At 40.7% G+C, this 14782-nt stretch overlaps 1 protein-coding gene across 2 annotated transcripts; it reads right to left on the bottom strand.

The window, feature by feature from the left end:
- Positions 1–2560: 2560 nt before the first annotated feature.
- On the bottom strand, positions 2561–14708 carry errfi1a (ERBB receptor feedback inhibitor 1a). Of its 2 annotated transcripts, none has more exons than XM_028807402.2 (4): positions 14559–14708; positions 9302–9482; positions 8627–8709; positions 2561–5151 (listed from the first exon to the last, which is right to left on the bottom strand). In XM_028807402.2, exons 2-4 carry the CDS (start codon positions 9403–9405, stop codon positions 4073–4075), a joined length of 1266 nt encoding a protein of 421 aa, XP_028663235.1. In that variant the 5' UTR covers positions 9406–9482; positions 14559–14708; the 3' UTR covers positions 2561–4072. The 2 variants fall into 2 exon arrangements, with proteins under 2 accessions (XP_028663235.1, XP_028663236.1); XM_028807403.2 differs by lacking the exon at positions 14559–14708 and adding an exon at positions 14421–14548.
- Positions 14709–14782: the final 74 nt, after the last annotated feature.

Below are 14782 nucleotides of genomic sequence, written 5' to 3'. Positions count from 1 at the left end.
CCACCTAATAGCAGTAGACTCTGTCAGGGTGAATGGTATCCATGAAGTACATATTCTGAGATGTGAGGAGACAGAATAACTCTTTGGTAGGAAGCTGGCAGGATTCCCCCGGAATGCTAATGGGGATTGTATATGGGCAACCAGGGACTGATTACCTCCTGATAAGTGTGTTTGACCTTCCAACAGACAGTAGGATCATAAGTGGCTGAGAAATGTTCCATTTCAGCATGTTGCACCATACGGTTCCCAACTAAGACATCTTGGACTCTGGTCTTCGTTCAAGAGAGAGAAGACAAGCTGAAGGTTCAGGAGGCCTAGCCTGTTCTTCCACCCCATGTTCACAAGCCCTTTGCAGATCAGCTAATTCTTGTATTTACAGATAATTTCAGCTGTCAGTGTCCATAGTTTTTGTAGCTAGGTGTTTCAAAAACTAAGTGCTATTGTTTACAAATGGTAAGTCACCACAACTGAATTAATACCACCCAGAGGCACTCACTTTTGTAGTCATTGTAAAATCCACAGACACACAAAGTCAAAGGATGGAACTGAACCAGTAATCTTGTTTAAAATCCTGTTCCCTAACCATTACACCACGCTGCACACTGGGAACTTGCACCTAGATTGTAATTGTGTAAGCTCCATAGACCAATTCCAGTATTATATGAATTTAGCAAATCAGTCAATAATGCTGCATCTCTAGCCTCACATATTGCCTTTAAATACCTCGGTAGGAGAAGCAACAATGTGTCGGTGCCATTGATAGATTACTATGTAATACAGATGCTGCACTAATGTGCAATGATGCCTCATCCAGCAGATTTTAAAAATTGTATTTCCTCAGCCTTACACTCAATCATCAATGCACTGAGCAGTAGGGATAATAAAGATGGCAGAGAAGGTTTCCTTAAGAACAATTTGACTCCAGACTTACAAACAATAGCATTTTTTGCGAATGTTCAGGGACACAATGTGTCATGAGACTTGAAAGTGTTAAGAGAGAATCGCAAGTTGCTTCATATTGTTTGGGATACGGTTTTGCAGATGATCTGCCTTGGAACCCACCATGATATTATTTTATGCACAGGAGGAAATCTCTGATAAGCAAGAAGGTACATATTTATTTGTTATTATTGCAGTAATTCTCTTGGTTGGTAACATCCTCATTTGAAAGTGTAGCCTAATAATGAAGAAAGCCCATTCAGAGTATTGTGACATCTAATGAAAAGCTTAAAGATTAAGTCTTCAAATGAATTTTTGAACCAAATACTGCTGCAATATACACTGTGCCATAATACAGGATTGTAAACACCCCCAAAACGGCAACTTTTCCCACCACATAATCTGGCAGAAGGTCCAAAGCAAAGCTAGACCTCCAATTTCAGGACGTTTTTTTTTTCAATATACCCCTAAATAATGCTTCTTTAATAGCTTAAGTCATACCAACTGAAACCTCAGTTCCTATTATCACCGTGACATGTTTAATATTTTTCTTTTGCACTGCATGCTGCACTTTGTATGTTGTTTTCTGAATGGTACATTGCATTGAACATTTAATTTTGTGCAACTGAACCATATATATTACCTTCAATTTTTCTTGTTCCGGTTACCAACTGAACAAGCACAAATAATTCCAATGTGCTTCTTATAAATGGCAAATAAAACTGTTAAGTTTATAGATAGTTTGCCTCATGTAGCCTACTCATACAAGGGCAAGAGACCTCTTTATGGCTGCATTCCAGAGAGTATCTGACGTGCCAGGGGAAACTTTGGCACGATCCTGAATGTGGGTTGCAAATTACTCACACACCTGGCCATGTCGATCATAGACAGGAAGGCTATTCTGTTGCCAGAGGAATCCCAGTCTATTCACCCAGGCTTATTTGCCTCCAATGGATAATCAGAAAACCTCAGTCCACAGCGGACCAGTTTCTTGCAGCTGTTAAACTTAATTCTTATAAGTAAAATAATATAGTTAACCAACAGAGAAAACTTCAATTTTTGCTGATACTCTAAGATTCTGTAGGCAATGCTGTCCCCTTTGATGCAGATCAGCATAGAATTGACAGTAGAAAAAAAATTCTAATAAAACATTGTGGTACGCAGAGTTACACATATTGATAGAAGGATCTTTGCTTTGAATTATGTGTAATATGAATTCTCTGTGCATTTTTGCACTCATTCTTTGTTCATATTCTTTTCACAGTCTGGAATGTATTATATTTATTAACAGGCTCTAAAAAGACCATCACTGAATGCTCTCATGTAGCTGTGTCCCAAGAATAACTAGATTATTCAGTGACTAACATGGTTGCAAACTTGTGGCCTTGTAAATGCTTCTCCCTAGCTACCCATATTTATCTCACCATGCCAATTCATCATTGCAAATGGTCATGGGGCTCAGTTCAGTTCCATCTTCCATTATGCTGGTCAATATCAAGTTCTGAATCTTATTTTTATTAGGAGGACAAATCTAAAGTTCTGTCTGGTTGAACCAGTGGGTCATGTGTATCTACAGACCATCTCTTTCCTTCAAAGATAAGACACAGGTAGACACTTGAAATATTTCATAAATATAATTTTTTATTATGTTTACTAGAATAGACAGCGAGCTAAGCATACCATTTACAGTCTGCAGGATGACAAGGGAATTTGTCAAATACTGGAAATATTGCACAACAGTGCAACTTCAGTGCATTCTGCAGCAGCAGATTTGCCATTTATGAAACACATGCCTTCATTTTATATTTTGCTTCAAAATAAGACTTAATGTTAAGATTTGTTTTAAATAATTCACAGAAATCACATCTAGCAGTTTTTTAGAATGTAAACAGCTGCTTCTTTATATAAACACAAAGACATGAAAGCCACTCTGGACCAGTCCTACTGTTAATTTAACTCACAGATTTGAGCTACAACTACCCAATAGGCTGTGCACTACAACACACCTTCCTTTACATATGAGACTCTTCATCTCGGGCCAACTGCTCCACGGCTACATAGATACAAATAGGAACTACTAAGGGAGGTGATCAGTGGACTGCACCTGTAAGAAAGCAGCATACTATCAAAGGAAGGAACTGTGGAGGATGAATACGTCTGACTCCAAATCATCAATTACAGCCTCCCTGTACCCCCCCCCCCCCCCCCCCCCCCCCATTATTTCACTCCAAGGAAGAGATGCAAGCCTGAACCTCAAGTTAGAAACCAAGCACTAAAACAAAAACAAAAAAAAAAAATACATCCTCCAAGTTTTCCTGAGAAACAAGTGTAGGTTCCACTGATGCCCCCTTTGCCCCCAAATTCCAGCTAGCAGACCAAAAACTCTGGTAGACTGGAATTGCCAACAATTTCAGTAATGTCGAGGCAATGGTCTCCTCAATAACAGGAGCAAAACTGTTGCACCCCACAACTGGCCAAGAAGTTGGTTAGTAGAAATATTTTTTTTTCTACTCCAAAAGAACAAAGTACCTGTTCAACATCAATGTTAGTTATCAGTCTGAAGAAGAGAAGACTGCTACTCAGAAAACTTGTGACAAGGGCAAGAATGACAATACATGTAACTTTAAATAGGGATAAGGCAGATACGATCCACACTTCTCCCAAAATGCTCTCACACATACAGAAACACATATACAAACACTTAAGTGGTGTGGCACACGAGTCCTGCTCGTGCAACTACTTCATTTCAATAACCTCAAAGTAAAAACACTCATAGATGACACACAACACTGATAAGGATGGATCCATACATCGCTATTTGAGAAAATACCAGTGCATTACCATCCTTACAGCTATAAAAAAGGCCATCTGGCAGTCCACATCATGGTTCCAACAAAACACCTGTGAGCCTGGAAAATAATTTCGCTCACTCAACCTCTAGCCCCTTGCCTGGCCCATAACAACATGCTGTGCAAGCACTGCAACTACTTGTCCTGACTGGCCAATGCAGGTTTGGTCCTGGAGTCAAGTACAGGCCTCAGCCCAGGCAGGCCAGGGCTGCAACCTTAAGTCCAAGGAAGCAGACATAATAGAATAAGTTGCCCTCCGTGTGGCCTCAAAACGCAGCTGCAAATCATTCATCACTGTCCAAACAGACAGGTCTTTCTGGAAGGAGGTAGTAGTGTGTGGTACTGGCCTTCTTTCCTCCCTCAATAATAGGTAGGATACAGGGATAGTGAGTCTGGGAACCCTCACTGTTCTGGCGCTGCAGTGCTTTTGCACTCATATACTTTGGATCAGGTGCAAAGCTCTGGGTTGGTGGCATTACCCCATTGAGGTACGAAGGGAGGCTTTTGGGGCTGGGGGTACGAGAGTCCCCTTGGCATCGTGGCTCCCTGGGGGGCACTTTAGGTGGCTTATCATCATCAGAATACATGTTTGAGGTGACCTCAGCTGACCACCTTCTAATATCTCCCTTCAGAGGTCTTGGAGGGATTGGTACTCTGGGTGGCACAACTGGTTTATCTCCATCGGACTGTTGGGGGGAGGTTTTCTGGCATCCTATTCTTAGTGTTTGCTTGTTGAAAGAGCCAGCAGGGCCAGAGTGAGACCTCCTCAGCCGTCGGTGGGGTCGTTCTGGTTGGCTGTGTGTGGAGCCCGTCTGTGAAACAGATTTAATTTCTTCAGTTTGAAAAGTGCAGGAAGTTGATGGAGGTGTGCAGTCCTCATCTATTTGAGACCCAGTAGGGCCATCAAAATAAGCATAGTTGATCTGTCCACATCCTCGAAAGCTCCTGCGGCTTGGAGCTCCATATCTGAATGCCAGAGGCTTGTAACAGGAATCTGTGACCAAAGAACTGCTGTCTGTGCTTGTGAAGAATTCCACTTCACTGTCCACTGCATCCGGAGAGATGTCCCCACCATTCCCAGGGACAGGCAAAGGGGGTAGTGGCTTCACAGTTTTCTCCATAAACAGTCCACAAGCAGGTCCAGCCCGAATGGGAGTATGAGGTGGTGTCCGTTCGTGGAAGACCCCACCATTCACAGACAGTTTGCTGAAGGAGGGCACCACCTGATCACTTTCCAGGATGCTGTGAACAAAAGATTCACCAGAGAAATTGAGCTGTGATGGTCGGCTCTTTTTAGGTGGCAACCGCTGGCCACTGGTGAAGCAGCAGAGTCCCTGAAATAGTTCTTTGTGTGAAGACGGCCCTGTAAAGGAGAGCAAGTTATATGTAACAAAATTCATGTTAAAGTGCTTAAATATAAAGTAAAAACATACAAAATAAAGAGTTGAAGAAAATTTGCTTTCAAAAGGTGTAAGTCCATTTACACCATAGAGAAAATAATGGGTTTCCATAAGGTACTTTAAAGGTTAAGTTTGGTATTTTTCAAGTCAAAGTTATTTCTTTACAATAATGTTATGTATTAAATTGCCACATTAATTTGCATTCTAAAGTAAAGCATACTTTATAAATTGTAAAATTACATTATTTGCTCTTACAGCACACAATGAAGATAAAGGGTACACTGGTCCATGTGCAAATGATAAAACCTTAAAGCTTACCAAATACATCCACTTTCTATCCAAAAATATTACTGAGTATTGATCCGTGTCTAGAGATTACATACGTATTACAAAACAGTGTATCCATGTTGTTGTAAGAAGGTAAAAAACCCAAAACACTGTTGTGAGATGCAGCCATTTTAAAAGAAGGCCGGGTGTACACGTCACTTCACCATTTATCCTGTTAGTCTTTCTCTGCAGCAACATTTCAACTTCACAGAGACTCGTCTCTGCAGAATGGAATGGAGGAACTTGGCCCCAGTGGCATAGATTCACCTCAGCAAGCATTGGATACAAGGCAGGAACAATCCGTCAACAGGTCACCAGTCTATCACAGGATAGAAGGACAGGCACATAACGTCAGTCTACCTAACCTGCATGTGTTTGGACTGGGGAGGAAACTGGAGCATCTGGGGAGAACATGCAAACTTCACGCACACATTGAATCCAGTCTCCTTTACTGCGAGAAAGCAGCACTAACATTGCCGCCCAATAATATTATTTAATCATCCTCAAAGTCTTCTATCCATTATTCTACTTAAACAGAATACTGAAGGTATGGCCACTTGATCCACAGCAATTACCAGTCAGTGGCAAAGATAGTCTTTCACCAAAGCTCACCAGTAAAGCGGCAATGTGGGCAATTAAATAAACACCGGCTCCACCAGATGAGGGATGAGATGTGCAAAGACAACACAAAGATGCCCTGGATAGGAACAAGTGGAAAGCAACATGGAGGAAAAAAAGTCAACACAGGACAAATGCTAGAAAGAAGATTAGTCTATTCACATTTTTCTCTGGCACCAGCACAATAATAATAATACATTATTCTCCTATCCTGCTTATTTAGGGCAGGGTCACAGGGCATCTGGAACCTATGCCTGCAAGCATCAGGCACCAGTCCATTGCAGAGTAAACACACACATACTCATGCCATTTTACCAGTGCCAAATCACTATTACATTATTAGTGTGTGCATCTGTCTGTTGTTACAAGCCATAGCAGAATATAACCAGTACAGAAACAGAATTGCAGAACTAAACATAGCATTATAAGCAGACTATAGCTTGGTGTTTGGGGCTTGTTGGGTTGTCATAACTCCACCCATGACAGCAGCTGTGAGCAGACAAGCAACCAGGAAATGTATTCTTAACTCAAGAGGAAAAGTTCCAAGAATCTGTGGTAAAACAATTAATTTGTGTTTCCTTTCATTATTACAAGGATGGCTCATAAACTCAGAAACTGTGTTTTCTTAAATCGAAACATTTACTGCTTCAGAATGGACATATTTGGTAAGTTTTAAGGCTTTTTCATTCACTTATAGACCGATGTACCATTTAGTCCCATTGTTAGCTGCAAGAATAGAAAGGGTATTTTTTTAAATTTATATAAAAAACACTTTAGAACTCAATTTTATGTATCAAATAAATACATATTATGATTGTAGAGAAATAACTTCAACTTTAAAAATACCAAACTTATCCTTTAAGTTTTTGAGAATCTGGCAATGTTCAATGACCAGTCTTTAATTTAAATTATAACTGAACTACAAGTTTGTCTCATCAGGCCCTTCTTTCCTCCCAGTAACAGGAAGGAGTACTTGGTAATGCAGTAAGTCAAGGTGTAAGAAGGTCATGGTTTCCCCTACCATTGAAATTTGTGGGAAGGACACCCAGTAATTTTGATCACCTGCTCAGTAATCCATAAACGCACACCCCACCTGCCTCTTCTTCCTAATTCTTGATAAGTGAAGATATTGTGGAATTCAATCTTGAAGTGAATTAATTTATCAAATTGCTGTGAATTTTTAGAGGGGGCATAGCATGAAAAAGTTGTGTGGCATTTGTTTGTTACATTCATGCAGTACTCTTGTTCATATTCTGGTTTTGTTTGCATTGAATGACTGCTAAAAAATAATCATCACCTTGTTGTACATGTGCATTGCAATGAGAGATTTGGAATCAGTGTTAAAAACTCAAAAACTATTTAATAATTAGTCACACACCACAATTTGTTTGCAGCAACTGCTTCAGCAACTGCCTACTAGCAAGATTTTAGCAACAGCAGCCCTTAAATGTGACTTGCTTTCCCTGTAAAACTCACTGCGAGTTGTTTTGAGACATAAATCTTACACTGAGTAATAACATAATAACTTAATTTATAATGCAAAGCCAAAGGTACATATAATAAAAACTTAGAAGTTCACAGGTCATGTGACTTCTAAGTCAGACTTGCATTTGCTGATCTCGTCGCTAGACCATGTCAACTTATTCGACTGAAATTTGCTGGGAATGTCAACCCTCCAACACAGTTGTGCTTGCCTCTTGTTCTGACAGCTAATATCATGCTTTCTGACAGGGTCGGCACTGTACAAAAGGGTAACAGGTACAGCACTACCGCCACAATCTCAGCTCTCTTTTATATTTTTTTTAATTCCATTGTAGTACATAAATATGAGACATCAGACACACAAGCTTCTCTTCTGTTTGTGAGGTCCAAAACACCTGCGTTCCTTATTCCTTGTCACTACACAATATAAATTGTACTTCCAGATGATCAATTGCGGGTTGTAAGCTTTCATACACACTGAGCTTGCCCCTGCAACTACAGTAAACACAGAGTCAAACCAGTTTGATTTTGTAGGAGTGAGTCTTGGACTAGTTGGGAGTGAATGACAAAGCATGTCACATTATGCCCCCAACTGCCTCCATCGTATAAATGAAGGCAACAACTGAAATCACTGGAAAAGTTGTCTAATGTGACATAGCCTTTACTTATTTATTGCTGGTATTCTTTATGGGGACCCCAATCATTCAATGACTAATGCAACCCACTAATAAAAATTACCTAGGAGAATACACTGATAGTGCCATATCCTTACACCGCTAAATGCAACTTTAAATTATGAATTAATATTATAAAATGTTGGGGGGTGAACACTAAGAGCAATTCTCACTTCCTAATATCAAACATGCAAAATATTTGTCTTTTTCTGCAGTTACTGAGAGCATTTACAGTATACAAGCAAGGCAAGGACATCTTTGCATAAGCTTCAATATATTTGAATGCCAGTAACAGCACTACAATTAGGCCAACAATAAAATGCTACTTCATACTCACTCTCAAATCCCACAGACACAGGGTGCTGCTGGTGTGATTTCAGGTTGTAGGCCATAGATGTTGTGTCAAGGCTCAGGTACAAGCTGTAACACAAAAGAAATGCTTAATGCTAGATCCTTCAAAAATGTGCACCCATTGTTCATTCAGATGTATATAAACAGCTATATAAAATGTAACTATGGTAGAGTTCATTTGTTTCTGGGAATTGTGACATAACATTCTCAAACCAACTTAGTCCAAATCAGGTTTGTGGCCATTCAAAGCCCATGCCAGTAACACTGGGCAGAAAGCAGTAAACAGCCCTGTTCTGGACATCAGTCCATCACAGTGTTGACTTAGCTATGTCATTTTGTAATTGCCACCTAAAATCACCAGTATTTCTGTGTGGAAGTGGGAGGGAAAGTGGAGCATCAAGAGGAAAAACACGCACACTTAGGGAACATGTACATTCCCTATGGACACTGAATGCTGGAGCTATGAGGCTGTAGCACTAGTCACTGCTTCACCATGCTGCCCTACTAGTAACAGTGTTGCTGTTAACTTGTGCCTAGCATAATTGATATGACCTAAATATTCTTTTGTATCTTCAAGGATGACAGTACAAATAAACCCCTCTTAACCAAAATGTATATTTGATCACAAAACCACCAAAAAAAAAAAAGAAAGGTTACTCACTTCTCAAATCCCCCGTGTGAACCCCAGTATGGGTGGTCTTCTTGTTGAAAGCCACTCTTCAAAGAATTTCTGACATCCTGAGCAGCAACTCCAGCTGTGGACATTTTGCAGTGATGTTCAATTAATGCATCCAACCTTGGCAGCCTTTCCTGAGGCAGCTACGCAATAACTAAGGACATTCCTTCAGAAACAAAATAAAGCACATAAATAGGTTAAAGAAAGCAAAATAAAAGAAATGCTGGAATTTTCAAACCTGCCAAAAAATCAACTAAACAGTATTAAGAATGCTGACTAGCTGCAAAGACTTTAGCATCACATTACCTATCTGTGTAAAATGCAAGGGGAAAAGAATCACACAAAATAATCTAAACTAAATAGATAAACACATATACCTTATATGGCAGACAGCAGACAGATTCAGCAGTCAAAAGGACTGACACTAACACACAGCTCTATATAATGTGTGTTTTAATGTTCTATAACAAGAAAAAAAAATAAAACAAACATTTCTTAAATTATCTAAATTACTGAGTGCAAGCAGAGTCTTGATAAGAAATGACATTCCACACACACACACATACACACACAAACTGAGAAGCTAGATGGCATTTCCTTAGCAGACAATAGGAATCATTGTGACAAAGAGAAAGAATTATGAATGAGGCCCACGTTATGAAACAGCTTCCTACAAGCAATGACTAGTTGTTTTCAGTAAGAATTATCACGATTTCATTTGAACGCATAAAGAAGCAAATTAAAAACATACACACAGCAAACATAGCAACTACACGGGCCAAAAAGAATTGCGTTAAAGCAAGAACACAAAGTCAAGGCCCCTATCAGCGTGAGGTCAGTTGCTTCACTGGAAAGAAAAAAAAACACACACACACGTCACACTGGCCTCCATGGCAGACTGCAGTGCTGCACTACCGTTTTGCACTTTGATGATTTCGAATTTTCATGACTATTATTTGGACTTAAAATAAGATATATATTCAAGGAGTATCTCTTCACCCAGTAGAGGTCACTGCAGTACATTATGTTGGCAAAGTTTGCCAAGACAATGTAAAAAAAGGACACTACTAGGACAAGACTCACAATATGAAATACATTTTAAAAACTGTCAAACTGACAAGACACAACAAAACTGGTGAAAACAGAAGCCCAGAAAAGGTGAAGCATAAATAAGGAGACAACAAAGGAAAAAATGGAATGAGAAAAGGAAACATCAGGAAAACAGAGGCAGGAATAGAAATTTGGGTTCAGATAACAAAACTCAATACCACTCATGACTAAACCATTCACATCATAGAGTCTGCCAGTTTTAGTTACAAATGTCTATTTAGTGCTTATTTTGGTACCTGCACCTCAGTCAGCTGAGGCCTTAAACTGTTCATGTAGCTATAAGACAGCATTTAAATGAAACATATTTTTGGATGAAAGGAAAGCACATTTTTGCCTTTACTCAGATATCTCTAAATCACCTTTACCACTTTTCCTAAAATTTAATCAAGTCTTCTTCTAAGATGCAAAAGCCCAAAATGCTAAAAATCTCACCTGTCATGCATTTCATGCAGAACACTTTATAGTAGGCCCCATCTCAAAGTGCTTTAAGGATGGAGACTAAGCCGTAATACACAGGACAGGTTAGAGCCTGCACTGAACATAGCTGGAGTAAACTGGTCTCCACCATGCCAATTAACCTCATATAACATTTGTGCTTGTTATACAGGGTCCTGAGGAATGCCTACTTAGTATTTTGCAGATTAAAAAAATCATTGAAGCATGGTACTTCCAATTCGCATGAGACTACCAGCATTTGAGTGACGGAGTAGACTACGGCATAAACTACATGGGCTAAGCAGAACAGGTTGGCGCACTTCTTCCTCAGTCTGTGACTGCAGGTGCTCAGAAGGTTCAGCCCCTGTTTTTCACCCAAACTGGTCTCATCAATTCAATAAGACAATCTAAAAAATTGTCTGCAAATTCCAGTCACCAAAAGATCCCAGAATGAATGAGATTAAAAGCCTGGAATGTTATCAGGCACTGCTCTTACATTTTTAATTAACCTCGAACGATGGAGGAGTTTTACATGCGTAAGCAAAACCATACAAAAATGCAATTCCCCGAGCAGGAGAATGTGGAGGTTGTTTCAGCGGACATGGAGATTAATGCTGCTTCTCTTCCTTCCCTCTAATGAAGGAAACCAGAGTCTCTAAGTGGACATTTCAGCGACAACCAGCTGCATGGTTTTCGACAGAGTTTGCAGCACAGCTGCTATAAAAGAGGGAACTTGGGAGTTATTTTCCATATGCACTTTCATATCTTGCCCAAAGCAGAATCAATAAGTGTAATACTTTCAGCCTTGACATCTACATTCACAGGTCACTTCAACATGTTTAAAAAAAGACAGATTCCTTCTCACGTGTATTGTTACAGTTTCTCCATTAACATATGATAGTGGTGTATCAGTTTGTGATGGTTAAAGAATCTGGCATCTTTTTGTCAGGAATTCTTTACTAACACATCAGCCACGCCTGGAACAGTTAAGGCTAGGAGAGAAAAAAAATAAAGGTGCTGGGGTTGTGAACACCACACAGACATTTGCAGAAAATGTGCTTTCAAGACAAGACCCATAAGGGTTAGAAAGAAAATGCAAACAAGGAAGGGGAGGAGATACAAAGCAGTTTTGACACTGAAGAGTAAGCTATCAATCACGCCTTCCCCAACCTGTTGCAAATGACATTTAGCATCTAATAAGGCAAATACCATCCACTGCTGAAGAATTTTGCCTGAAGGAGCACAGCAAGTGCAATACAGCAGACAACCACCATTCTCACACTCTAGGAGAGGAATATACAAAGAGACTACAAATGAGAATGTCCTAAAATTAGCCCTCCCTATTTTTTTTTGTTTAATTAAAGTCTTTGATTAAACTAAATCAAGCAACAAGGCTGACCCTAAATCAGCAACAGACAAATAAAAAGTCTGTACTTTCAACCTGATGTCATTCAGCCCCTAAGGTGCCCTTCCTCATAAAGCAGAGCAGCACTCCAGTTGTGAAAGAAGAATGTGGCAACTAAACAAACAGAGACTGCAGAGCCTGTGTTGGAGAGTATGTGACTACCGTAAGTGGAATATTGGACATCACTGCAAAAAATGCATGGCCCAAGTAAGTGTGTTCACAAGGAAAACCTCATCTAACAGACAGTTTCAGAGTCCCTCACCATACTCTAGACACCAGTTGTAAGTAAGTACTCTAGATAATGAATGGTTAGAAGGCAGTCCCCAATTTATTTTACAGTTCCTCAGTAGTGTTCAAACAAACCAACTACATTCCGTTATAATGAACAAAGTAGAATATGTTGATTTGACTTCTGCAAAATATTCATGTGACACTCGACTGCAGCCCACCTTGCTGCTTGTAAGAAATGACTGGGTCTGCTGACAAAGTAAGACTCCTTCACTCACTGACTGCTGTCACCTGCATGCAAATAAATCCAGAACTATGAATATCTTACCAAAAAAAAAAAATACAAGAAAAGAGAAACGTCACCTCTCCTCACCCCATGGCAGCTGCTTAGCAACCATACCAGCCCTACCTGTGTGACAGGTGCAGCTCACCTTTGCCTCGCCCTGACACACACACACGCCCCCTCCTCACTCATTCTTCACCTGCTAGCTGGTGGGCGGGGTATGACTCAAAGGTTGCTCACTACCCCCTCGCCACCCTTCCCAGCCAGGCCCCTTGCTTGAGCCAGCTCTCTGCCAGGAACTTGGATGAGTTGCTCCTCCTAAGGTGGGGCGAGGCTTCAAGAGATAGAACACCACTATGGTGCAAATGTACAGGTATAGGTGCTTACACCATCACTGATGTGGTTGGCAGTCCTCTGTAAACACATGCTCCACAAATTCAAAACAAGTATGCACGTAGACAGCACACTTGTACACCTCACTTTACAGAGTATCAATTTGTAGTCTTTTGTGGTTACGTGAGTGGCATCTCTGGGAAAACTACAAGCAACACTCTTGTGCATATATGGGGAGACATTATATACAATTATATATACTCTCACACACACACACGCAAGACATTAAGGGGACAGCTAGGTACCTTACATGCAAGCCAGGGTGTACAAGTCTGGCAGATCACAATATAATCTAAAAGAAACACACCAGTTAAACTGGGGCATCTCACAAAGTATGCACTTGTATATTTGGACCAGTCACATAGACACTCCTAGAGAAAGTTTTATAAACTGATCCAGAGATCTACAGAGCAGACAGGCAGGCACAAGCACACTCATTCACGCTGAGCTTTCAAAACAGAAGACAAAGGCTGTAGTCACTTCTACACACACGAACACTGCAAGTGCCTGAACAAAATGACATTTGCACATGGTTCTATATCGACAGACGGAACAACAAAACGTACACATCTATTGGGGGCAAAAGTCACGAGCACAATACGACTCGTATCTAGTGACGAAGAAAATTACTTCTACAAGTAATTTATTTTAATACCGAAAAAATGCACTTTTACATACTATACAAACTTAACCTTACATTAAATGCAGAGGCGTGTAATGATGCAGTAAATAAAACTAAAAATCTTTACACACACTATAAAAATACACAATTCATCATAATAAGTAACAGTCGGGAAACTAAAGAACAATGTGCAACACGCACACAGTTATCTGAAAAGGTTTATAACGCACACTCACGTAGCTCCCTGAAAGCTGTATCCAGTATAAGCACGCTTAGACATACAGTACACAAACACGCAGACAGCAATCCGTGAAGTCCCAACAAGAAAACACACGAGTGCAGCTTCATACCTGAAAAGTCAAAACACGCTCTACAACCAATAGAACTTCCTACACTGGCACTTACAGTAAACCCACATGCACACAGACGGGCAAGTAGGCAGGCATACGGACAGAACAGAACGCGCACTCAGATGAAGCAGTATGGACAAGAATGCAAGCACGTACTGCAGTGTCCCTTTCGAGAGACCAGAAGGCTGACAAACACTGCCGAGTAAAGGTTTTCCACACGTTTCGACCCGGCACACACACGCACACAAATAAGCAAGGCCAAAAAGGCGCCCATATACCTCCAGCAGAGAACCGATTGAGCAACACGAGAGGCAAACCGGCTCGCTTGGCAGAGACTTGACTCTGCTTTCCCCACCATGCCCATCGGACTTAAATGGCAGCAGTCGCTTTTCTTCCTCCTTATCCACACTACTCACCTCCATAGAGCCGATGGCCCATTGGTTCTTTTCGACTCGTTAAACAGTGTTCCAATATCTCCCACTACCATCCATTGTAAGCCACACACGCGACGCTGCGCAAATCTATCTGCTAACTGGCTGTGCTACAGTTCCTCATATACAGAAGCGCCGGCCCCCCGCCCCCGGGCTATCGTGAGCGCGCGCGCGCACACAAGCGCAGATACGCTCAGGCGGGCACATAC

The sequence above is a fragment of the Erpetoichthys calabaricus genome, chromosome 8 (assembly GCF_900747795.2).
Source record: "Erpetoichthys calabaricus chromosome 8, fErpCal1.3, whole genome shotgun sequence".
Classification (NCBI taxonomy): Eukaryota; Metazoa; Chordata; class Cladistia; order Polypteriformes; family Polypteridae; genus Erpetoichthys; species Erpetoichthys calabaricus.
Note: the sequence above shows the minus strand (reverse complement) of the source record. Positions and strands in the feature narration are given on the sequence as shown.

Coding starts and splice junctions, on each gene's coding strand:
- errfi1a (XM_028807402.2), bottom strand. CDS start 9,405: ATGTCCACAGCTGGAGTTGCTGCTCAGGATGTCAGAAATTCTTTGAAG. Junction 8,710..9,301: donor TCACACGGGGGATTTGAGAA/GTGAGTAACCTT, acceptor TTTGTGTTACAG/CTTGTACCTGAGCCTTGACA. Junction 5,152..8,626: donor TGTGTCTGTGGGATTTGAGA/GTGAGTATGAAG, acceptor TCTCCTTTACAG/GGCCGTCTTCACACAAAGAA.